Source organism: Puntigrus tetrazona, chromosome 9 (genome assembly GCF_018831695.1).
Source record: "Puntigrus tetrazona isolate hp1 chromosome 9, ASM1883169v1, whole genome shotgun sequence".
NCBI lineage: Eukaryota > Metazoa > Chordata > Actinopteri > Cypriniformes > Cyprinidae > Puntigrus > Puntigrus tetrazona.
Genome location: NC_056707.1, coordinates 14,546,253 through 14,569,731, shown reverse-complemented (window position 1 = coordinate 14,569,731; position 23,479 = coordinate 14,546,253). Strand labels below are relative to the sequence as shown.

The following is a 23,479-nucleotide window of genomic DNA, read 5'->3' as shown; positions in this document are numbered from 1 at the left end:
TATTAAAAACAACCTAACATTCTGTACTCCATCTAAAACTATTCTAAACCACATTTTGCTGTTACTTTGTTAGTTGCTTAATATTTTATTTCATATTATTATTTAAAATGATAGGTTACGTAAAAAAAGGTCATTTTTCCCAATATTAGCATATCAAGTAAATGTGTTATATATAAAATAAATAAATAAATATATTCCTATACATTTTTGCAGAAAATTCTTAAGTTGATGATGCAGTTCCTGTTTCAAGATCATCGTTTTGTCACGGCTGGTTTAATTATGTGTGATGTTTTTGTGATTTTCTTTAGGATTTGAGACTACAGAGATTGATTAAAGGGCAACATCCTGGTCCATGAGTAGAAGAAACAGAACACAATCTATTTTAGAATATGTTTTTTTTTAAATGGCAATAATTACCATCATAACTTTGATATCTATGCGAGCCAAACAGGGCTAGTACATATATCCCCCAGTATTGTCCCTTTCCAGGGATCATATCTACTGGCTTGCATCAGATCAGAATCTCAGCGTTGTAAATGTAGGAAGCCCCGCCCAGGGTATGTGCAGTGCTGACGTGCATGGCTGCCTCACGTGACTCCTCTGGAATGTTAACAATGCAGTAAGTGTCCAACTTTGTACTGCATTCTAATTCTGCCGTGAGTGGCGAGAAAATGGAGGACAATCCCATGATTTTCACTGTGTGCTTTATATGAGAGGACTTCGAAAGACGATCCCCGGGCAACAAAACACCAGACAGATAAGCTACAACTTTACTGAAGTTTAAATCAGTTCCTTGGATTAAGGTACCACTAAAATCACATGGTGAGTCCCTCAAAACTTTATTATTGTTTTTTTTTCTTCTTTAAAGCTGGGCGTTAGTGGTTTGTAGGGATCTCTATATTCGATCTACGTTCGCAAATCCTTCGTAAGTGTGGGAAGGAAGGTGTATTTGTCATTTAAAGCGAGGTAGGAGTGAGCGCATTCTCCCTGCGCTGGAATGCGGACTTGCTCCAGCGGATCTGCGTTCCTCTCGCTCCTGTCCCGCAAAGCGCTGCGACCTCAAGGCCCTGCCGCTTCACGCCGCCTTAAAGTTACTTTGTGTCTTTTGAAAGCATTTTGAAGATTTGCTGCTTGTAAATCTGACGAGAACAATGTGGGATTGTGTCCGTGAAAAACTTTTTGGATGGGTTATATGACTTTATATTCCGTCTTTACAGATGGCGTGGAAGGAGTCTTTACCGAAACTCATCGTATCAAATACCAGCTTTGACCGTTATAAACACTTTTTTTACTATAGTACAGTTGAATGTTAAAAATTTAAATTTCACGGCGGCTGAAGTGCTGATGAAATAGAGATTGTAATGGTAATGTTGTATTTCAACTCGTGCCAAACAAACTACTCACCGTAGGTTTAGTTTGGGTGTCTTGAGCAGTAATAAAATTATGTACTATAACGGGCCGATTACATTACACATTGAGTGTTTTGAAACTGAATAATTCACTCCACCCACAAAATAATACTGTTTTTCTCCTCTCTCTTGTAAGATGTGCGATGACAAGTAGTGAGATCTGTGTTCATACTTAACAGTTGTTGTTTTTGTCTGCTTTGTGATGTCAAAAAACGTATGGGTCGATGATAAAAAGCGAAAACGGCGTTTAAATGATTTCACACTTTCTAGTTTGCTAGGATTTCAAAAACTCAAATAGTAGGAAAACATACAATAAAAGTATTTATGCAGTATTCATGAAGTTTACTGTACATGCTCTCAGAATTTATGTTTTGCTTTATATACGTATGCGCGTTACACAAGCGCAAAAAACAACATTTTCGACATAGTGAACTTCCACAATTTATGGATCATGCCAAAAATGATGAAAACTGGAAGCCATTTAGCCTAACAAGGACAATCAGACACCGTCGCTAGCTTTGGCTACGGGTAATAATTAAGCCAAAGTGTGAAATTGTAATGATTTGACAAATACTACTCCCTAGTCAGAAATAAAAAAATAAATAGAAAATGTTTGGAATCGCTCATCCATTTCATATTATGCTGATGTAGTTAATGTGTAGTTAAATACCAGACCATTCAGTTCAATGAAATGATGGAAAACGTTTATAATATGGCCTCGGCTATATATGCTTTAACTTTAATGAGTGACATTGCGGAAGAGCTGTGTCTATGAATGATTATGCTGGTTGTTATGTGTCTTATTGTAGCAGTGAGTTTGTGGTCAGTTGTATAGCATAACTGCAGATGTACATAAAAGCTTGTGTATTGAATATGAATCTATTAAATGTTTTCTTTATGGATGATGTCTCAAGTGTACTCGGATTAGTGTTTGAAAGTGGAGGTACAGTGTATTGCTGCTCTTACTTGGGGAATGTGAGGGCATGGAAAGTATTGTGTTGGAAGCCTTGACGGTAATGGCAATTATACTATATTTGTTCTTGACTGAGCAGCAGTGCATTTCCAGCATTGAGCACGCATTCCAGAAATATGTTTGTGCTGAAAATTCTTTTTTCTTTGTTTTACCAGAAGACAAACATAATTTTTCACTCCTGTTTTGAATTTGAGGTATTTCCTTTAGAAACAGGAAGTTTGAGCGGGGTATATTTAAGGGCTTGCTTTTATTTCAAGTGACAGTCATGAACCATGATCAATAGTTTCTTAATCGTTTTCTCCATGACAGAAAACTCTACATTTTCATATTCAACATTTTAGGGTTTATATATATATTTATTCTATAAATATAAAATATATAATTTCATAAGAGACTTCTGTCAAAAAAATTATATATATATTATTATTATTTTTTTTTTTGACAGAAGTCTCTTATGAAAACAAAAATACAGCAAAATAGCAATAATGTAATATGATCCTTCAGAAATGAATAATAAGGATGTTTATTGAGCACCATATCAGCATATTAGTATAGAAATGTAATGGTTTAAATAAACAGCAAACATTTGAAATCTAAATCTGTAAGTACCTTTACTAGCACAAACTTTTGCTTTTCAAACTTTTCAATATTGTCATAAGATACAGAAGCTTTTTTTTAAAAAAGTATATTGTATTAGTTATGACACTTTTTGTTATGCAGAAGTGTGATTTTGGGGTTTGCTTTATGACCATGCTGCAAAAAGAACGTGTTGCTGATAGTCCTCTGACTGCATATTCAGCTTGAAGGGAGTAACGGCACAGATGTGCATGTGCTAAGTGATAAATCTACCTGCTGACACAGGAGCTAATGTCTGATCAGGCGTTTGACGTAGAGTAGTGATGCAGGGTCTTGGACGTGCCTGGACCGCACCCTGACCCTTCTGTCTAACACTGTCTCCACAGGCAAAGATGCATACCAGACTGGGATGGAACAAGTACGCAGACGTTACCCCTCACATGTCTTGGGAGGAGGGGGAGTGTGAGCCCTGAAAGGGGTGCTGGGATGTGAGTAGGCCAGCATCCAGCACGAGCCAGAGCCAAAGAGGCAGCAGCAACAAAGACGAGCGGCAACAGGAATCCTAATCTTCCCTTTGCATCTTTCCCATTGCAGCCTGTTATCTATTCAGGTCAGACTGAGTCTGGGTGTGTACAGTTCTGTGTCTTAGTGTACGATTGCACTGCCGTTGTGTGTTTCCTTGTAAGTAACTAGCTAAATCTTTGTGTTTTTTTGTTTTTTTTTAAGTGTGAAGAATTTGTGTGTACGGGCCGCGTTCACTCATGAGGCCTAAGACGTTCCCTGCCGCCCCATATGTGGGCAACACTCGCCAGCGCCTGCAGGAGATCAAGGAGGGACTGAAACAACCTGCAAAGCTGGTGAGCCAGGCGCTTCATGGAGGGAGCGCTCGAGGGGAGGGGGGCAGAGGTGGGGACTCTAAGGGCAAAGACCAAGCTGGAAGGCAACAACAGCTCCGGCAGCCTCAGAAGTTCAACAACTACCAAAATGCCCTGCGAGAGATCCGCAAGTCTCTATTGCCTTTTGCCAACGAATCAGGCCCGGGATCCAGCTCAGGACATCCTGGTGAAGTCAATAGGCAGATGCTGCAGGATCTTGTCAACGCTGGTTGTGATCAGGTAAGCAATGTCTCTAATAGAAATAATGATAATCATAAAAAATGATTATTATTACTTCATAATATTTATTTAGTCTGTATGTGAGTGTATATTTATTCTGGTCTCTTATGCTCAACAAAGCTGCATTTATTTGATCAAAAATACAATAAAATACTGAAAAAAGTGATGATTTCTATATTTTAAACATGATTTCTATCTTTTAAACACTATAATGATAAGCACAATTTTTATGTGATGGTAAAGCTAAAATTTCAGCAGCCATTATTGTTAAAATGTTCCACTTAGTATTTTTGTGGAAACATTGACATACTTTTTTCAGGATTCTTGTTGTATAAACATTCAGAAATATTTCTAAAAACAATTTATGATATATAACCTTAAATATCAAATATTAAGTTTTGTACATCTAATGCACTGCATATCCTTTCTTTTCCAAATGTGAAATCATTACATAATATAGAATGTAATGTTTAAATGGCGGTTTTTACAACTTGCTTGGTTTTTAGTTATTTTCTTGAAGAGGTCAGCGGAACATCTCTGCCCCAAAGGAAGTGGCAGAAGCCAAATCAACCCTTCCTCACCTTTAACGCTCAAAATACAAACATTTATACAGAATTGTTTCAATTCTGTTTTTGCCAATACTAGTGTGTGCTGATAATGGTCCAGTTTAATATACGTAAAATTATATGCTAGAACTTTTGTTAGTGATTGTTTTCAATGTATCTGTGTTGCTGTGTAGTAGTGGTTGTTACGCAATCACTATTTAGTTAAATGTGTTACGTGTGTTCTGGACCTTGTATTGAAATCTACCGGCTGAGTATTACAGGGATAGTTGAAAATTGAAAAAATTGTTATCATTTACTTACTATCATGTCATTCCAAACTTTCCTTCTTTGTCCTTTTGAAGAATGTTGATAATTGTACCGTTTTGGAGACCATTGATTAAGTATAGAACTAAATAAATTACAACAGACCTTTTTATCTTTTATCTGCACAGAATAATGTTGTTGTTGTTATTATTATTATTATTATTATTATACTAAAATTAAAATCTTTAACATTAACCTTGAAATTAAGCTGAAAAAAAAACACCAAAAGAATTAGATTTAAAGTAAATAAATAGATCAGTTTGAAATGCTGTCTTGGCACTAAAATAAGTACTAAAATGACTAAAACTAAAGTTTAAAAATATAGAAATATTCAGATATAAATAGAAATAATATAAAATAAAATAAAAACGACAAAAGCACATTCACTAAAACAGGAGCTAAAATGAACAATTCAGAATATTAATAAATTCTCTAATAGTGTATAAATAATATTAAATAACTTCCCACTGAAAAAAGAAAACTATACAGGTTTGAAACAACATGGGGAAGGAGGAGTAAATGATGATAGAATTTCAGCCCAGTTCCAGTTTATGTGAAACATGCAGGAGACCAAAGGTCCTATCGTTTGTTTCAGGTTCTCTAATACAAACCCATTGTCAGATCATTAATGAATTTGTATTGGAGCTTTGCTGCTAATGTTCAGATGCAGCTCTGAGAGCAGCCCTGTGATTGCATTAGGCATGTGAGGAATGCTGTGCTCAAGCCCATGCACAACACCACCGAGAAATCCACCACGGCCCAGCGGAATTACGAGGCCTAGCTGAAGGGAGCCGAGCTGCCTTTATGACATGGCTAAATAGAGACTGGAATGGGGCTTTTTTAGGTCTCTGGAAGCTGAAACATGCTATCAGATGAAGTATAGTATGGAGTCAGACTTGATTTGGATCATGTTGTCTGGATACATTCCTGACTGGCTTATCTTTCGCTGTGGGCCCTGATGCTGACTGATAATGAGATGTATGAATGATCTTTTTTTTTGGACAAGTATGAGTTTAGAACGATAATTTATCATTGTTAATATTTATCATTAGAATAAAATGTTTGGGTTACAACCCTCCAGTTGAGGACAACTACTTTAAGCATGATTTATTTTTTGCCCTAAAGAGAACAAAGTTAAAGAACTATAGAACAGAGAGCATAATATTTCACTGGCCTATGTGAATTTCACAATCATAGGTTGATTTGTCTTTGCCCTGCATTACTGGGACAGTGTGTACAACATCAGTACACACAGAGGAAGTGCTCAGTTGATTCGTAAGTGGGTGGTACAGTTTCCACAGCAGAAATATAGTAAGCAGGGATGTCCCTTTTCTGGTCTTTATGTGTGGGTTAAAGGTTTTTATTTAGTTTCTACAAAAACATGAAATTTGTGTTTTGTGGCTCAGTCTGTCTGACTTCAAGTCTCCTCGTTTTCAGATTTAGCTTGGCCAAAAGTTCATTGTGTGTGAATCTTGGTTCTGTGTTGTGCACCACATGCACCTAGACCTCCCATCAGATCTGGGCATACATTTCAGCATGTTTTTATTAGCAGTAATTATTGTGAAATGACTCCGATGTGGTGTGTGACTCAGTATTTTTAGTTCTCCGTCGTCTTCTGACTGGGGCCTGTGTTCCTGACCCTACGTACATTCCAGGAAGGTAAATGGCCGCCTCTGGTCCTTCCCTGAGCTGATTTAGTTTAGTCGCTATAGTTGGATTTTGCCTCACAAATTACACAGCAATGTGGCTGACGGTTACATAACCACCTCTGAAGGAGGAAATGTTTTAGTTCGGGAATGAAAGGGGGGGTGGGGGTGTAGGAAGAAGATGAGTATGACATGTGTTGTGGATTTGTGGTTTCGAGCTTAGAATATGAAAAGCTGTCTGCGTACATCATGCATGTGATGCTTGTATACTTGCGGAACAAACAATATGATAAATGTCTAGAGCGGTGTTGGTATATTGCGTTTGCACATGATCTAAATGTTTATATTAGCCTTCTTGCGCAACCCAGTTTCTTGAACCACAACTGGTCAGTGCTGTGAATTTTTACTTTAAAAGTCAACCTGACACATCATTCGAATTGTATTATGTGAGAGGAAAAAAATATTTAACGAGAACTAATGTAGGACGAGGCTTGTTTTTTCTCTTCTGAAGTTTTTTACATCACTAAAGGTGGGAAATGTATCAGTGATTGGTGAAAAGGGGCTGAAAAGTAAGAAGTGTTGGGGACATCATCCAAAAAGAAGAGTAGAGCGAGTTATTGTATGTAAAAGATTAAAAGGTATGTTTTTCTTAAATAATAATCTTAATGTGGCACCGTCATTCTTGTGAGGGCAGTGTGCTGACATATGTGGGTGTCCCGAGTTTGAATACAGGCTCAAGGATATTTTATCAGTTCATGCATGGCTAAGGATTTGGACCCATGACCTTGACATTGCAAGTGCTATTCTGGGCTGTTTTAAGTGCTGTTTGAGCTATTTTGATAATTTATGGATGATGTTCCACCTCTCTATCCACTGACAAAGATGATGATGCCCATCCGGTCCTGCATCTCAGAGTCCTCCATATGGTTTTCATTACCATGTTCAATGGTGGAATGTGTTTCAGAATTTGGGTCAAAGTGGAAGCTCTTAAAAAAATAATAGTGATAGAATATAGTTATGTCACTTTATTCAAGAAGACTATAGACTGTTTACTTTTTAATGTATGAGTTTGGGGAAAAAATGAGACTTTTTTTTTTTTTTTTCTGTGTGGGTACTTACCGACGCCGTGGTCAGAAATTGAATGTCTAGTGTAGCATTGAGGCTTGTGGTCATGACAAGGGTGTAAATACAAACAAGATATTTTGGGATCAACCAAATGAACGCTTAAGGCACATTGGAACAGAATGATCTCAAAAATAAAAAGAGGAGGAGTAGGAGGGATGATTCAAAATGAGATTGAAGCGTAGATTTCCACATAGCTGGAATTCTTGCTTCCTGGCTCGTGGAATGTCCTGAACATCTGTCGCCATGACAGTGGAGGTCAGGGCTGAAACTCTGACCTGGGGCCAAACCAGACCCAACCCTTCCCGAAACCAGACTGAAGTCCATGTTGGATTGTTGTGTGTGTGCGCGTGCATGTTTTAAAGAGGGAATGAGAGAGTGGCGCCTTTAAATCACCAAGGGGGACAAGAAGGCACACACCCTTGGAGCGGACAGTGATGGAATGCAACAGAAAGCCATGGCACTTCTGAGAGCCCTGATCACAGACTAACAGAGAGTGCTCTGAGTATTTCCTGTGTGTTTTGTACAGTAACAACTGTGTAAATAAGCATTTACAGAAACTGATGGCAATACCCGGAGTAATCTAAACTACTTGGGGAATGTGTAGCATTCCTGTGGATGTGGCACTGTGTAATGAGTGTACTAAGTGTGCCCACGGTTTATATAGCTGCTTGTTTACGCCCATTAATTTGTTATCTGTCAGTGCCATCTATCCAAAACTCTGAAATAGTCTTTATTGCTCTAATTTTGTCAAAGTTTCATAATATTAATCTACTTTGAATGTATATCTTTGAATGCATAGAAAACATAAACAGAAGTAAGTGCTGAATTAGGCACTACCACACCCCCCCCCCCCCCCCTTCCCCCATTTTCCATAGCATGTTTAGTACAGTACTATGTTTGTCCACTAGAGGCAGTGAACACAGCTTGCTGTGGTGCTGTAGAATTTGGTTTGGGCAGAATGTCTTCTGAATGAGGTCATATGCCATTCAAGGGGATTTCCTCATATAGGTGTGGGACTGCTCACAGAAGATTGTACATGTCTGAGTTGTTTTATTTTGAATTGCACTGTCACAAAATGTGACAAGGGGTAAACAGAGTTCTTGAATGGGTGGTAATCATGTAAAGATTCAAGTTCAGAAGAACAAATTTTTTTTAACATGTTTTCACTTTGCATTTTAGTATAATTATAAAAATGAAGACAAATAATTACAGAAATGAAGACAAATAAAGAAGTTTAAATTGAATGTGCCATTTGTAAAATCAAATCTCTGAATCATTTCAAGGGTCTCATGGTGCAACGTGTGGTCAGATGTGCCCAGCTCTGGTCATAGTGTACTTGTGGGCTGGCACAGGAAGGAGCTTGTGCTAACTTGCAGAGGAAGCAGCTGCAGGGAATGTTATTTTAACAATTATCTGCTGTATGTGTGTGTATGTACTATGGCTTGATTTATATGCACACACATGTTCATGTGGACATGTGTTTATCTAAATACCTGAAGTGCATTGAGGTCATTATTCATACTCCATTACAAATTCCTATACTGTACAATTTCAATTTTGATTAAAATGTCAAACTACATACAATCCTTTTGCTCAAGAACATGCATACCTTTTTAAAGAATGTTTATTAAATTAAACTAGAGCATTGCCTTTTAAATGAAGGCAATCTGACTTTGCCTAATATGTAAAAGAAAATGGTTATATTTTTATATATTTTTGGCCCTATTACAGTCACCTTCAGTCATGAATTTCTCTGCAAATTAAAAAAGATATGCACATGCTGGTTGTTCTACATCCGATGAGGGATATTTGCGGGAATTTGGAAGCATCATGACTTCAGCAGCTTTGCTTTGCTTCACATATTGATTTAATTCAAACTGATCCCTGTGGTTATAAAAAATACAAATACCTCTTTTAAAAACTTTACATGAGTGTAGAAGTTGGGCCTCATTTGTGCATAATTACAGGAAATGCATTGTGAAAAATAAATAATGCATTGCTCATGTTCTGATAGTTCTTTGGTTGAATTTTTGAAACAGGAAATGGCAGTCCGTGCCCTAAAACAGACCGGCAGCCGTAACATTGAGGCAGCATTGGAATACATTAGCAAAATGGGCTACCTGGACCCTCACAATGAACAGATTGTACGTGTCATCAAACAGACTTCCCCAGGTATGCGCACACTTTTAAAAACTTATTACTATATTAATTTTATGAATTATGCACTTCCTTGAAACCCAAATGACCCTTGTTAAATTCCATACAGGAAAAAATGGCATGCCAAATTTAATGGACCACAGGGCGGCAATGGAGGGCACTGGGGATGGTGCAATGCCACCTTATCACCAAATGGGAGCACCACTGTATGAGGGAGCTGGTTATGGGGCTGAGGGTGAGATGACACGTGCATACATGGGTGGACCACCTGTCATGAACTACATGCCACCGCCTGCTAACCCTTCACAGGGTCCTACCATGGGAAACCCAATGGGTCGTCCTGCAAGCATGGGTGCCTACTCCACAAGCATGGCTCCCCAAAATAACCCTGGAAACCCTATGTACACCCCTGGTCCAGCCCAGCAAAAAGGCTACCCTGGTGGAATAGACCAGGCCATGATGGGCTACAGTGTGCCTGGACCACCTATGCAAATCCAGCCTCAGCCTTCGGGAGGTCCTGGCACACATTATGACTACAGGCCTCATATGATAGAAGCACCCAGCTACGGGGTAAAACGAAGTGCTTCTTTCCAGAATAAGATGACCTCACTAACATCTGAAAACTATGTTAATATGCCAGGCAAAGGAGCAATGGGCCAAAACACTGGTGGCTACCCTCCAAACTTATATCTTCCACCACATTCGCACCCACGTCAAGCCAGTCCCACCTCACACCAAGTTCACATGATGCAGCGCTCCCCTGGAGCTATGGGAGGTGAGTTTTCCGATGTTCCTCAAGGCCTCCTCACACCTTCCAGGGCCAGTCTGAATCTCGACCTCTATGAACATCACTGGCCAGGAGCCCAAGGTCCTGAGGGGACACCTCCAACCAGGCAGCCACAGGGACCCTTTAGAGGGGAGGTACGTGTCCCCAGCCGGACCAATTCTTTCAACAACCACCAGAAGGTGACAGTGAGGCAGGCATTGCCTCCCACAGCTAGTGTTGCTGGCAAACAGGATGCATCTTTGGGTCCGCCTAACACAATAACTGCAGTGACCTCTCCACCAATCCAGCCGCCTGTTAAGAGTATAAGGGTCATGAGGCCTGAGCCGAAGACAGCAGTGGGACCATGCCATCCAGGGTGGCTGAGTGCACAAGCTCAGGATGCTCCAGAGTCTCACGGATACATGCCAGATGAGACTTTTACTCTGGAGTCCAATCAAGAACACAGATGTCCTCCTCCACCCTACCCTAAAACACTGCTCCTGCCTGGATCTGGACCTGAGCCTGCATCCCTGGAGACTGGAGCCATGGGTGGATTTCAAGATGTCAATGCTACAAGTAGAACAGTCCAGAGTGCCTCAGTAGGAAAGCAAGAGGAACCAGTCTCCAAAGACAAAGTGAAGACAGGCAAAGGCGAGAAAGCAGTGAAGGATAAGAAGCAGATTCAAACCTCACCTGTGCCTGTGCGAAAAAATGCCCGTGATGAAGAGAAGCGGGAGTCACGCATTAAGAGTTATTCTCCCTTTGCCTTTAAGTTCTACATGGAGCAGCATGTGGAGAACGTGATGAAGACCTATCAGCAGAAACTCAATCGCAGGATGCAGCTGGAGCAAGAAATGTCTAAGGTAACCAGGGCTCCATTAACCAAGAAAATACACGATTTAGTAGGGTAGGGGTGGGAATCTTCAGGCACTTCACAATCTGATCCGATTTTGATTTTGGGAGTCACAATTCACGATTCCAAAACATTTTTGCCCAATTAATTCTTCTGCTGTGTAAATGCATCTTTACAACATTACATTTTAAATAACATTGGAGTTTCTATGCTATTTGTTTACAGTTAAAATATCTTTGTGTCAGTATTGCAACCTTAAAAGTAGAGGTGTGAATGTTTCACAATTCAATTCAAATGATTTACAGTTGTCATTATCAACTCAGTATCAAAATCTGTGCAATGAATGAATCCTTTCTGCGTACATCAAGCGCACACACATGCCATGGGGAGAAAAAAAAACAGCTCGGAATCTATTCTGAAATATTTAGAATTGTTAAAGAGAGAATCATTTTTTTCCTCCCACCCCTACAGTTCAGTTATTTGCATTCCAGACAATTGTTGTTGAGTTTTCAATATTGAATCTAATATTATTGCATTATTGTTATTAATCTATCTATCTATCTCTTCCACTCCTTCAGGCTGGCCTTTCAGAGGCAGAGCAGGAACAGATGAGAAAGATGCTATACCAGAAGGAATCCAATTACAACCGACTACGACGTGCCAAGATGGACAAGTCGATGTTTGTCAAAATCAAGACACTTGGCATTGGGGCCTTTGGTGAGGTGTGTCTTACACGCAAAGTGGACACAAGCGCCCTATATGCCATGAAGACTCTACGAAAGAAAGATGTTCTGAACCGAAACCAAGTAGCCCATGTGAAAGCAGAACGAGATATCTTGGCAGAGGCTGACAATGAGTGGGTAGTCAGGTTGTACTACTCATTTCAGGACAGAGACAGCCTGTACTTTGTCATGGATTACATTCCTGGAGGAGATATGATGAGCTTGCTGATCCGTATGGGGGTTTTTCCAGAGCCCTTAGCCAGGTTCTATGTGGCAGAACTAACACTGGCCATCGAAAGTGTGCATAAGATGGGCTTCATCCACAGAGATATCAAACCGGACAACATCCTAATTGACCTGGATGGACACATCAAGCTGACTGATTTTGGTCTGTGTACTGGGTTCCGTTGGACCCACAACTCAAAGTATTACCAAAAAGGTACGGAACAAAATGTGATACTCACTCATAGCTTTTAGCTGTTTGAAAAGTGGCCTAAATACCGTTGCAGTGTTCACCAAATGAAAAATGAATTGGTTGTCTTTACATTCTCTCTTTGCACTGCTTAAATAGGGAACCATATCCGACAAGATAGTATGGAGCCAAGTGACTTTTGGGATGATGTTTCCAACTGCCGTTGTGGTGATCGGCTGATGACTTTGGAACAGCGGGCAACTCGACAACACCAGCGTTGTCTGGCACACTCTCTGGTGGGCACTCCGAACTACATTGCCCCTGAGGTGCTTCTGCGCAAAGGTAAGACCTTGCACAAAGACACCTGGAAGTAAAAGCTAGTCACTAGGAAGTGTTTATAGATCTATTCTCCTGTTAAGTGTCATACTTTCTAATGTGCAGGATACACACAGCTGTGTGACTGGTGGAGTGTTGGAGTAATCCTGTTTGAGATGCTGGTTGGCCAGCCACCTTTCCTTGCTCCAACCCCAACAGAGACGCAGCTTAAGGTAAGCCCTGTTTGCATTTTATTAGGTTTTTTTGCTTACATGGCTGATGTAAACCAGTGTGTCCAATCCAAGTTTAAGTCTAACCTGCCCTAATACAAAATTTCTAATAATCCTAAAGACATCGATTAGCCAGTTTATGTGTTTAATTAGGTTTGGAGCTAATCTCTGCAGAAAAGTGATTCTCCAGGAGAAGGATTGGTCAAACGTGATGTAAATACACTAGACATGTTGCCTTTGGTGGAGTTAGCCTTTCGGGTTTTATGGAAAAGTGACAATAGGGAAGAGGCACTTGAAACTCACGGGTTTCCATTTTTATAGGGTTGAAGTAAAGTAGACAGCTTTTCTTTGCAAATTTTTTACATGTTTGGGATATATGAAATTGTGAAGTGATTGAATAAAGTTGTCGTCACCTCCACAGGTGATAAACTGGGAGAACACTCTGCAGGTGCCTCCACAAGTAAAACTGAGCCCAGAGGCAGTTGACATCATCGGTCGACTCTGCTGCTCAGCTGAAGAGCGTCTAGGAGGAAACGGAGCTGGAGAGATAAAAGCTCACCCTTTCTTTGCCGAGATGGATTTCTCTAGCAATCTTCGTACACAACCTGCTCCATACAGACCGAAGATTGCCCACCCCATGGATACATCCAACTTTGACCCTGTGGAAGAGGAGGGGGGCCCAGGGGCCTGGAGTGACAGTGGAGACAGCACCCGCACTTGGGACACCCTCTGTTCTCCTCATGGAAAACACCCTGAGCATGCCTTCTATGAGTTCACCTTCCGAAGGTTTTTTGATGATAATGGCTGTCCATTCCGTTATCCCAAGCCCCCCGAGGCAACCCAAGACCTGCCCAGCAGTAGTGGGGCTGGTGGCCTGAAACCTAAGCTGGAGGAAGAAGAGGTTCATGAAGAGGAAGAGCAAGGAGAAGGGTGTGAGCCGGTTTATGTGTGAGGATGTTGGATTGGGTGTTCATGCTGCTCTGCGTTTACCCATAGAGGACCTCGCCAGTTAACACGCTGCATCTCCTAAACATCCTTTCAACCCTACTTTTTCTTCAGGGTATTTTTGTACAGGTTAAATGCATGGAAGAACATCAAAAATAGAGTGGAGAAAGTTCCATGTGAAATGTGTTTATTCCTTCAAAAGCATTATGCTGTATCCTTTGCCTGTTAAAAATGACTGAAGTTCTGACCTGGGACCAAGGAATTACATGCAGCTTAGTTCATGGGGACGTTGGTGGGACTGATAAAGTTGGCTACTCTTCTATGAGAACACAAAAACAGATGTGTGTAGCTGCTGCTCTGTGGTTTGTCAGTCAAACCACTCTACTCTTATGGTTGGTGGGGTCAGCGTTGACTGTGCCCCATTCCTTTATTCCACTGGGGGAAAATATCCCAGTCTTACGTCATATTTTAACAATACCTTCACCTCTCGTAGCCTGGTGATGCTAACACAGCCATTCCAAACACCAGAGGTCATGGTGAGGGATCAAAAGAGAGCTGGGCTTGGGATGATAGCTCTATGGTCAGGTTGCAATTAGGAGACATGCCAAGAAAGAAACATCACAATTCTCCTCCGTAGTGCAAGCCCACAAAATTATAAATGCATATACATGCGACATGATGTCAGTCACAACTATGGAGGTTTGCTTTTTTTTTTTTTTTTTTTTTTTTAGTTTATGAAAAAAAACCCTGACTTTTATAGTAAAATTCAGAAGCATTTTCTGAAGTATGGAAGACAGATTTGCAGATGTCCTACCGTGTGATCCTAGTCATTTTCATTTTTCCAAAACAAAAATCTTTTAAAAGATTTTGTGGCGCCACCAAGTGGTTCAAAGTGACACTGTCGTGCAGCTTGTTTTAAAGATTTGTCAACTTTAATGAACTGACAGTATTAGGTCACTTCTTAATGCAAAATCTGTTCAAAACATCATGCAGTATTTTCAGTTAATTCAATAATCACATCTTTTTTGTAAATATTATACAGTTATACGCCTTATCAGGTCAAACGGTGCTTTCAGACAACGCAATATTGAGAATGTTTTACAGCCAGCACTTCAAGAACATGGGATTTTAAAACTCCCATTATTGTTAAAGGTTTTATATAAACATCTTTTAAATGTCATTAGAAAGAAATTCAGATTTCATACATGTGGTTATAAACAATGTCAAAAAAATTCACAATAGGGAAAATTAAGATTTTAAGGAGAAAATTAAAAAGGTCTGAACCTGCGTTTTCTTTGCTTGTGAGAAATATGCATGGTAATTCAACGAAATGCCACAAAAAACATTGCAATATTTTTATTTTGCATTAAGTGTGTTAGTACTGTTTTATTAATTTGATGACAAATTACCTGGCTTGATTTCTTGTATTTACTAAGGCTTACTATACCTGTTCCCAATAGTTGCTTTACATTCATCTGCTGCTTTAAGTGTATCTAAGATGTGCATCACACATAGAGGTTTGCTGCAGACATGCAAGTGGCCATCCAGAACAAATCAGCAGCATAACAGTTTTCAACAGCTGGGTGTCCAGCTATTTCCTTTTCTTGTTGCGCAGAAGTTTTCATATGCTTTTCATTGTATAACTCTTGTCTGCTTTATCCTTTTGCTGTTTCCCAGAATATCTTAATTGCATTTAGTTTCATAAGAAGATCTTAAAAAGTCAGACGGGTGGTTTTTGTTGTGTGTGTTCATGCTCATCCAGATCCACTGGAAATGATCTTGTCTGTCGCCATCAGTGAATCATTAGAACAATTGCAAAAATGTTTTGTCTTTGAGGCTGCTTCTGCACCATTTCAAAGTGATCACACAGCACAGTATTATAACAAGACAGTCTATGACTGAAGTGTAAATAATACTTGGAGGCAAAAACCTTTTAAGAAGTGGTGAAAATGTGGCGAACGAAAAGACAAATGTATCTGATGGTATGACTATGTGCAATACAGAAAATACATTATATAGTTTTCTAAATACAATAAATAGCCTTTAAAACTTTAAAACTGAATTATGCTATCTTAAAGTATATATTATATTGATTTATATATTTTCAGTATAGTTTCATGACCCAATGCTGCTTATTGTTATTAATATTACACTATAAAGTATCATTATCATCATACTTTCATTTATACTTTCTCTCTCTTTTTGTATAAAGTGTGATTTTGATTGTCAGTATGATTGATCTGGTGTAAGACGAACTGTGTGCCTTCTAATGAATGTGTGGGTGTGTGTACCACGTGCTGATCAGTATTTCAGGAGAAGATGGAAAAGGCCTTCGCTTCTTGCTCTCAGGCCGGTCCTGAGGGTGAGGGAGGGGGTGTTTTTGGTGGAATAGCCTGAGAAAGACAAAAAAAAGAAGCAAGAATGAATGATTGTCGTTGGGACTCTGAAGGAGAAATGTATGGATGTCATAGCAGGATGAATATGTAAACGCTTTGTATGCATTTGATCAGTGATAAGGATTGTTTTGAATTTCTGCGAGAAGTCCATTTAATATTGTCTTTCTAAGATCTAATCATTTGTGGTGATAATGTGTCACTGCATAAAATGTTCTCTGTATTAGTTATTATCTTTCAAGCTGACTGACAATCATGTGGTTACGTGCTTGCAGTCAATATTGTCTAAAAACCTGTACGACCGCTGACTATAAGAGCTTTAAAAAAACATTTGATGATGATCATTTCATATTTGCTTTATATATTGTATCAGTACGATCACTCCTAAAAGTTAAGTGAAACCTTAACAAACATTTTGTAATGTTAATGTATATGCCAAGTCAAATTGGTATTGTGCCTTTGGTCCAATCAAAAAAGTTGATTGAGCTGTATGGAGTGTGAAAGCAAGTGTGGCAGATGTTTTGCTACCCCATATTCGTCAGAATGGACCACTCAGTGAAAAAGCATGAGCTTTCTATGAATCTCTCAGAGAGTCAGGTTTAGGGTTTGAATGTAATGCGTGTGCTGTGCTTAGGATGGATTCTGTGTTTTACTTTTGAAAATGTTGACTGACAATCTTTGACTGTATTTAGAATTGTGTGATGATGGGATTTTTCCTCTAATGTATGTTTTTGTATTTTAATGGATGAATGGGTTGGGACTTTTTGACGTTTGTAATCTTTTAACTGTATTATATAATACTGTTACTATTGAACATATATTTATACAGATATACATATTTTTTGTATCCTTTTATTCTTATTTTTCTCTTTTCTGAGCTAACTTTTGAACCCCCTTGTCTACAGTATTACAGACAGTATGCATTTGGATTTATATCTCATTTTTTACATGTACGTATGAATTGAGAATGTTTAAGAAATGCTTTCGCTGTCCTCATTTGTAAATGTATATGTCTAAATTAAATTAAACAAATCATGCTCTTTTGAGTGGTGTCTGTGTGTGTCTGTAGAGGTGTCTGGGCCACATCCAGATATTTTTAGCTGATGTAACACATCAGAGCAAGAATGTCTTTCTTAATAACCCATTTATTTCCAGCAGTAACTCTAAAATTGACTTTTTGAGTAACTTTTGTGTTTAAAAGCAGCTAAATTACAATCATGATTACATACAGGATGTACATTTTTACATGGCCAGATTTTTTTTTTTATTCCAGTTCGTCTCAAAAATGAAGCCTGTTAAAAACCTCAATGATTACAATAATGTGAATATGACTGGTCACAATTAGTATCAAAACCTTTTTAATAATAAAACTATTTATAGGTGTTACTACATTAAGTAGCAGTGCAAATAAATTAAGCATTATTATTATTCACTAGCCACACACGCAACTGAAAAAAAAGGATTTTATCATCAATTCTGACCTTGTAACATTCCACCAGTTAGAGCTGTGAATAAAAATGCACCTGCTCACTTAATTTGTTTGTGAATAAATTTGTCATCGAGATAAATTAAGATAAACAGTAGCAGAAATTGACACCGTTGTCTGACAGTTCAAGTGTGCCTATATCAAATACTATCCTTAAAATGAAAACAAACACATTTAAATTCAATTAAAAATTAAAAGTCAGATTTTAAATTACAACAAAATGAGCAAAAGATATAGAACATTATCGTGTATTGCATAATCTTTAAGGGGACATAAGTGCTGTCTGCCAAAAAGTGCCCGTGAACTCACTGGCCCGAAGGGCTGCTTAATCCCACAATGCAGTGCATGGCGCGTCACTGAAGAACGACCATGATGGCGGCGGTCGGTGCACCAGAAGTGATTTCACAGCTGGAAAGCGCTGCCAAAGTTTTAATGGTGAGCATTTCGCCGCCGTTTTCACATCTCTGTCAGTGTGCTGTTAGCTCTGTGTGCGGGGTTCACTCTGAGGGCGTCTCGCGGCTCGTCGTTTAGCGGGGAAAGTCTCGATAAACGCGGAGCGGTGCGTGGCGCAGTACTCGACTCACTCCATCCCGCTAAACCCAGCGCAGCCACCATCACCTTCATCATCCTCTTCATCACCTCCGCCTAACAGCACCGCTCCGGTGACACAGTCAGTGTTTGTAATGCTCGCTGTGAGCTCAGGTGTTGTGTCTCAGAGGCCTAGTTTGATCCTCCAGCCTTGTGAAAGCGCGCAGGATGAGTTGAAGTGTGTCTGCTGGAGTTTCTCCATCAGCTGCTGTAGTTACACACGCTGTTGATTCAGCCGCATGTTTGCCCAAGCACATGTTTAGCAAGACTTAGCAAGAGACCAGAGACTAAAGAGAAACTTTTAGCCTCTTGTTTGTCTCATAATAACATTAAATCCTTTATAATTTTTTTGACGTTATAAGAGTTGACTAGCTACAAAGTGGGGCTAGCTTAAAGTTGAGAGCAGGACACGAGCAGTTAGATGATGGCCTGTGCGTTTTGCTTGTTTTGTCTCAAAACCTGTCTAGACAGATTTTTTGGTACCTTATGGACAGAGTGATGTAAATGGTGTGGTGTTTGTGGTGGTGTAAAGTAAAATCTCATGGTGCTTTCCATAAGTTTTTCCACTTGAAGCTTAAAAGGAGTGAAAACGTTGTTTTTATTTGGTGCATTGGCTTGCCTCTGTTAATAGTCTGAAGCTTCTAGTCCAGTGTTTTAATCTTAATTTCACCAATAAAAACATTTAGTGGTATTGCAGCTTGATTTAGCTATGTTTTAAGTGAGGATATTTATAGAGAAGGCCAGTTTAATGCAAGCGTATGGCATAGATTGCTGATATTTAATAGGAAGTGTGTATATTGACAAGGCTGTGGTTGAGTTTTGAAAATGACACCAGGAACTGCTTTCTCGTGTTAACTTAGTGTGGATACATAGCAGCCATACATAGCAGCTGGTATTTTCCTAACAATAGTTTTTACGTTATTTTATTAATATTGGTAATACTTGAAGTCTCTAAATAAAATATTTACACTACAATATGCTCACTCGGCCATTGGTTAGATATATTTTAAATATTTCTCTCAAAGAAGCCTTTGACACACAGGCTACGTTTATTTGATCATTATTATTGTATGTTTTTTATGTAAATGTTTTTTTTTTTCTAATTAATTTCTGTGACAGTAAAGACTTTTCAGCATCCTGCCTTTTAGTGTTCAATGATCCGTCAGGAATCATTATAATATGCTCATTTGGTGTTCAAAAATATTTCTTATTTATTTTGAAAACCGTTCAAAGTAAGAAATATTCAATGCTCCCTAATAATTTTGTGGAAAATGCTCCCGAATATTTTTGTGGAAAATATGTTTTAACATTCTGATAAAGTATGTGGAATTACATACTGTAGTGAAGCAGAAACGTTACTGTCAGTTTTAATTAAATAAATGCTTGCTTAATAAAAGTGCTAATTTCTTTAGAAATTAAAAACTATTTATTTGAAGTGATCGCGTGTGTTGTATTATGACTGTATGTTCTCTGTATTGGATTGAAATTATAAGCAGCTTGATTTGTATCATTTTGGTTTACTGCCATGATATTTGTGTTGTTGTTGTTTTTTTTTTATAAAATCAATCAAAATATTGTAAACAATTCGGCTGCAAATACATAAAATTTTATGAAAATTAATTCAATGGGCCTGTTATGTTATTTAAACCTCTAAATAATTCTCTCGTATCTATTGTGAAGGCTGACCAGTAGATAAGCAATTATCAAGTCAGAAAACTGTAGGTTTTGTCATGGTTGTTTTTCAGCAAGCGGAAAGGTCAGACTGACAGTAGAGATCATGTATTGATTGGTTGTTGTGGATCCCTGATCACCAGTCAGACTCACTGATGTCACGCTTGTGCAGACGAATCGCTGACGGATGCTAGCGAGTACATGCAGCATTACAGTGTAGAATTGCTACAGTTGTTTATTACGGTATAGAAGCAATAGATGGATTAAATTATCTTAGTCTGCTAAGAAGTGAGTATTATCAAAATGTTCAATAGACCAGATTCAGTACAGCTAGCAATTTTAGTCAATAATGGGGAAAAAGTGATGCAAAACAACCAATTTAAATATAGAATAACTGATGAGTTAATTTCTCCTTCTTCATGACTAGATACTTTTTCTGCATGTTTTCTTTAAGGTTTACAGGAATAGCTTGTTATGACCATACTGAACATCATTACATAATTAACTGACCTTGTGTTAATATCACTGGGTGATGTTTACCAAAAAAACCACACACGCGCATGTCAGTGCTTTTAGGGATGGCTGTGCCATTGTCTTTCGTCTATTAGGGGTCAAACCACCTTTTTTTTAAAGAGAAAAAAAAGCAAACATAAAAAAAACCTTTGTCTGTGTGAAGCTGTATGTGTCAGAAATTAAATGCACAAGAAAAATGTTATCTGAAAAGCAAACATTCCCATCGTGTTTGTACCAGTCGGTCACAGCATCACAGCTGGACATCATAGATTTGATGCTGCTAAATCTATGATCAAGAGCTAAGCAATCAATATCCATAGGAGGCAGATAGCCTCGGAGTGAACAGAAGGATTAGATGGAGCTTAGAATACGAGGAGAGGTACAGGTGCTGCTATATATGCTATGCAGAACAGCTTTAAAAGAACAGTAGATATTTACATTAAAGTTTATGGTGGTTTGGACATAATCCAGGATTTTATGAAATAGACATATTGCTGTTTACATATTGCATGAAACTGACTGATGTATTTTAAGCATGACCAAAGATATAAGTATAGTACACGGTTATTATCATAGAATTAAACTGTTCTTTCTTTGTACTGTAAAACTGTTAAAAAAATTATTTAAAATAAATATTATGTTAACGGAAATAAGTTGAACTTAATGCACTAAATTTGCAAACTGAAAATGACTAACTAAAATTAAATGAAAACTGGAAAAAAGCTCATAAAAAAATAAGAAAAAAATAGTATATTAAATAATACTAAAATAGCACTAATTGAGTACCATATTAATTTATATTATAGACTTTATAATGCTTACATTTGAAAAGCCAATAAGGATTTTACTTTATACTTGGAATATTTAATGTTTACGTGGAATATTCATTTTACTGTGATACTTCACTTTTTTTTTTAAAAAAGACTTAAGAACTGCTTTTGCTATAAAGAATCTTTATAGGAAAGGAAATGTTAAAGATTTTTAATGGAAACATTGAAGCCAATTAAGAACCTTTTTTGTAAGAATGATCATATTGAGGTTTCCATGGCATCAGGCAGAAATCAGGATTCATCTTCATGTTCATTTTATATGCCTAGTTTAATGTGTCAGGTGATCTGTTTGTATAAAATGATACCGTCTTCTCTCGTGAGTCTAGTTATTGTGAATTAGATGACTGCTGTGCTGTAATTAGGAATGGAATGTTATGTTGACTGTTATGACTCAAGTGTGTGATGCATTCAGTGAGCAGGCAGGCTTGGGTGTGTTCATGTGTTCACCTATGTGTTGTGACACGTGCATTAGAAACTGCTTTATTGTTCATTACTGCGAACAAGCTGCTTGATTTGTCAACTTTTGTAGGCTCTTTTTTTTAGACATTTAGACTTTAGACATTTTAGACATGTTTCTTGAGCACCAAATCAGCATATTAGAATATCTGCCATCACAGAAATGAATTTTTAAATTGTAATATTATTTCACAGTATTTTCAAAGTACAAGCAGCCTTAATGAGCACAAGAGACACCTTGCGAAATCCTGCTGTAATAATTTAATAAATATAATATCATGTTTGGTTTGATTGTTTTGGTCTGCATATGTGCTATAATGTCATGTGATATAAAAAAGTCCCCAATGAATGTGTTCACAGGCACCGCCGTCCATGGTAAGCACAGAACAGAGGCAGCATGCAGAGCATATATTCCTCTCCTTCAGGAAGTCGAAATCCCCTTTTGCCATCTGCAAACACATCCTTGGTGAGTTTCAGCCACTCTACTGACTCTACTGTGCTGAGTCTTGGTTTTTCCCATAATATCTCCATATTCAAACATCTTACAGGTCACCATTGACTTGCTAATATTTTTTAGTAAGCATTTCAAATGTTTATGTCTGCTAAAGGTTAATTTTATTAACTTTAAATGTCTATAAACTATAAAATCATCAGTTTAAAAAAATTATAAGGTTTAGTTCACCCCAAAATGAAAATTCTGTCATTAATTACTCACCCTCATGTTGTTCCAAACCTATAAGTCCTTTGCATCTTTGCAACACAAATTAAGTTAAACAGTGTTCGTGCAGTGTTAACTTTTCCAAAAAAAAAAATTATTCAGTTTTGTTTATATTATATCAGAGCCTTAAAACATTTTAATGCCTAAACTCTGGTGTGAACTTTGTTTAATTGCTGCTTGCCTGCGTGTAAAATAATATTTAAGAACAATAAAAAATAATAAAATAAGAATAAAAAAACATTGTCTTTCTATTTCCACAGAGACTAGTAAAGTGGACTATGTGTTGTTCCAGGCCGCCACAGCCATCATGGAGGCAGTGGTTAGAGAATGGATCCTTCTGGAAAAGAACAGCATTGAGTCCCTCAGAACATTCCTTCTCACCTACGTCTTACAGAGACCCAAGTAAGTGTGTGAAGGAACATAAAACCTGTGACAGCATGTGCTTATACCGCCGGATAACTTCTGAAGCCATTTCCATTTCTTACCTGATCTTGTATACATATCTGTTCCCTGCAGTCTGCAAAAGTATGTTCGAGAGCAGATCCTGTTAGCGGTAGCAGTAATAGTGAAGAGAGGCTCTCTTGATAAATCTATTAACTGTAAGAGCATCTTCCATGAGGTCAGTCAGCTCATCAGCAGCGGCAATCCCACAGTGGTAAGACTTCTGCATCACATGGATCAAAGATGTGAGATAGAGCTGCTATCAGTCCA

The 23,479-nt window shown here is 38.2% G+C and overlaps 2 protein-coding genes across 5 annotated transcripts in view; both read left to right on the top strand.

Moving 5' to 3' along the window:
• The first annotated feature begins 597 nt into the window (after positions 1–597).
• On the top strand, positions 598–17,550 carry lats2 (large tumor suppressor kinase 2). Of its 3 annotated transcripts, none has more exons than XM_043249438.1 (9): positions 598–822; positions 3,345–3,584; positions 3,685–4,073; positions 9,753–9,885; positions 9,980–11,499; positions 12,068–12,650; positions 12,783–12,965; positions 13,065–13,171; positions 13,590–17,550. In XM_043249438.1, the coding sequence occupies exons 3-9, from the start codon at positions 3,720–3,722 to the stop codon at positions 14,118–14,120; spliced, it is 3,411 nt and encodes a 1,136-aa protein (XP_043105373.1). In that variant the 5' UTR covers positions 598–822; positions 3,345–3,584; positions 3,685–3,719; the 3' UTR covers positions 14,121–17,550. The 3 variants fall into 3 exon arrangements, with proteins under 3 accessions (XP_043105373.1, XP_043105374.1, XP_043105372.1); XM_043249437.1 differs by having other exon boundaries at positions 599–822; positions 3,345–3,568; XM_043249439.1 differs by lacking the exon at positions 3,345–3,584.
• Positions 17,551–18,278: 728 nt separating this feature from the next.
• The window catches only part of xpo4 (exportin 4), a 30,056-nt gene continuing 24,855 nt past the window's right edge, over positions 18,279–23,479 (top strand). The window contains exons 1-4 of one of the 2 annotated variants that reach the window (XM_043248391.1): positions 18,279–18,427; positions 22,411–22,516; positions 23,029–23,170; positions 23,285–23,423. In XM_043248391.1, coding sequence (XP_043104326.1) covers positions 18,362–18,427; positions 22,411–22,516; positions 23,029–23,170; positions 23,285–23,423 — 453 coding nt within the window. In that variant the 5' untranslated portion in view covers positions 18,279–18,361. Of the gene's footprint in view, positions 18,428–22,410; positions 22,517–23,028; positions 23,171–23,284; positions 23,424–23,479 lie in introns of those variants that run through there. The other variant, XM_043248392.1, reaches the window with a different exon arrangement.

Coding starts and splice junctions, on each gene's coding strand:
- lats2 (XM_043249439.1), top strand. CDS start 3,720: ATGAGGCCTAAGACGTTCCCTGCCGCCCCATATGTGGGCAACACTCGC. Junction 9,886..9,979: donor CATCAAACAGACTTCCCCAG/GTATGCGCACAC, acceptor AATTCCATACAG/GAAAAAATGGCATGCCAAAT. Junction 12,651..12,782: donor CTCAAAGTATTACCAAAAAG/GTACGGAACAAA, acceptor CTGCTTAAATAG/GGAACCATATCCGACAAGAT.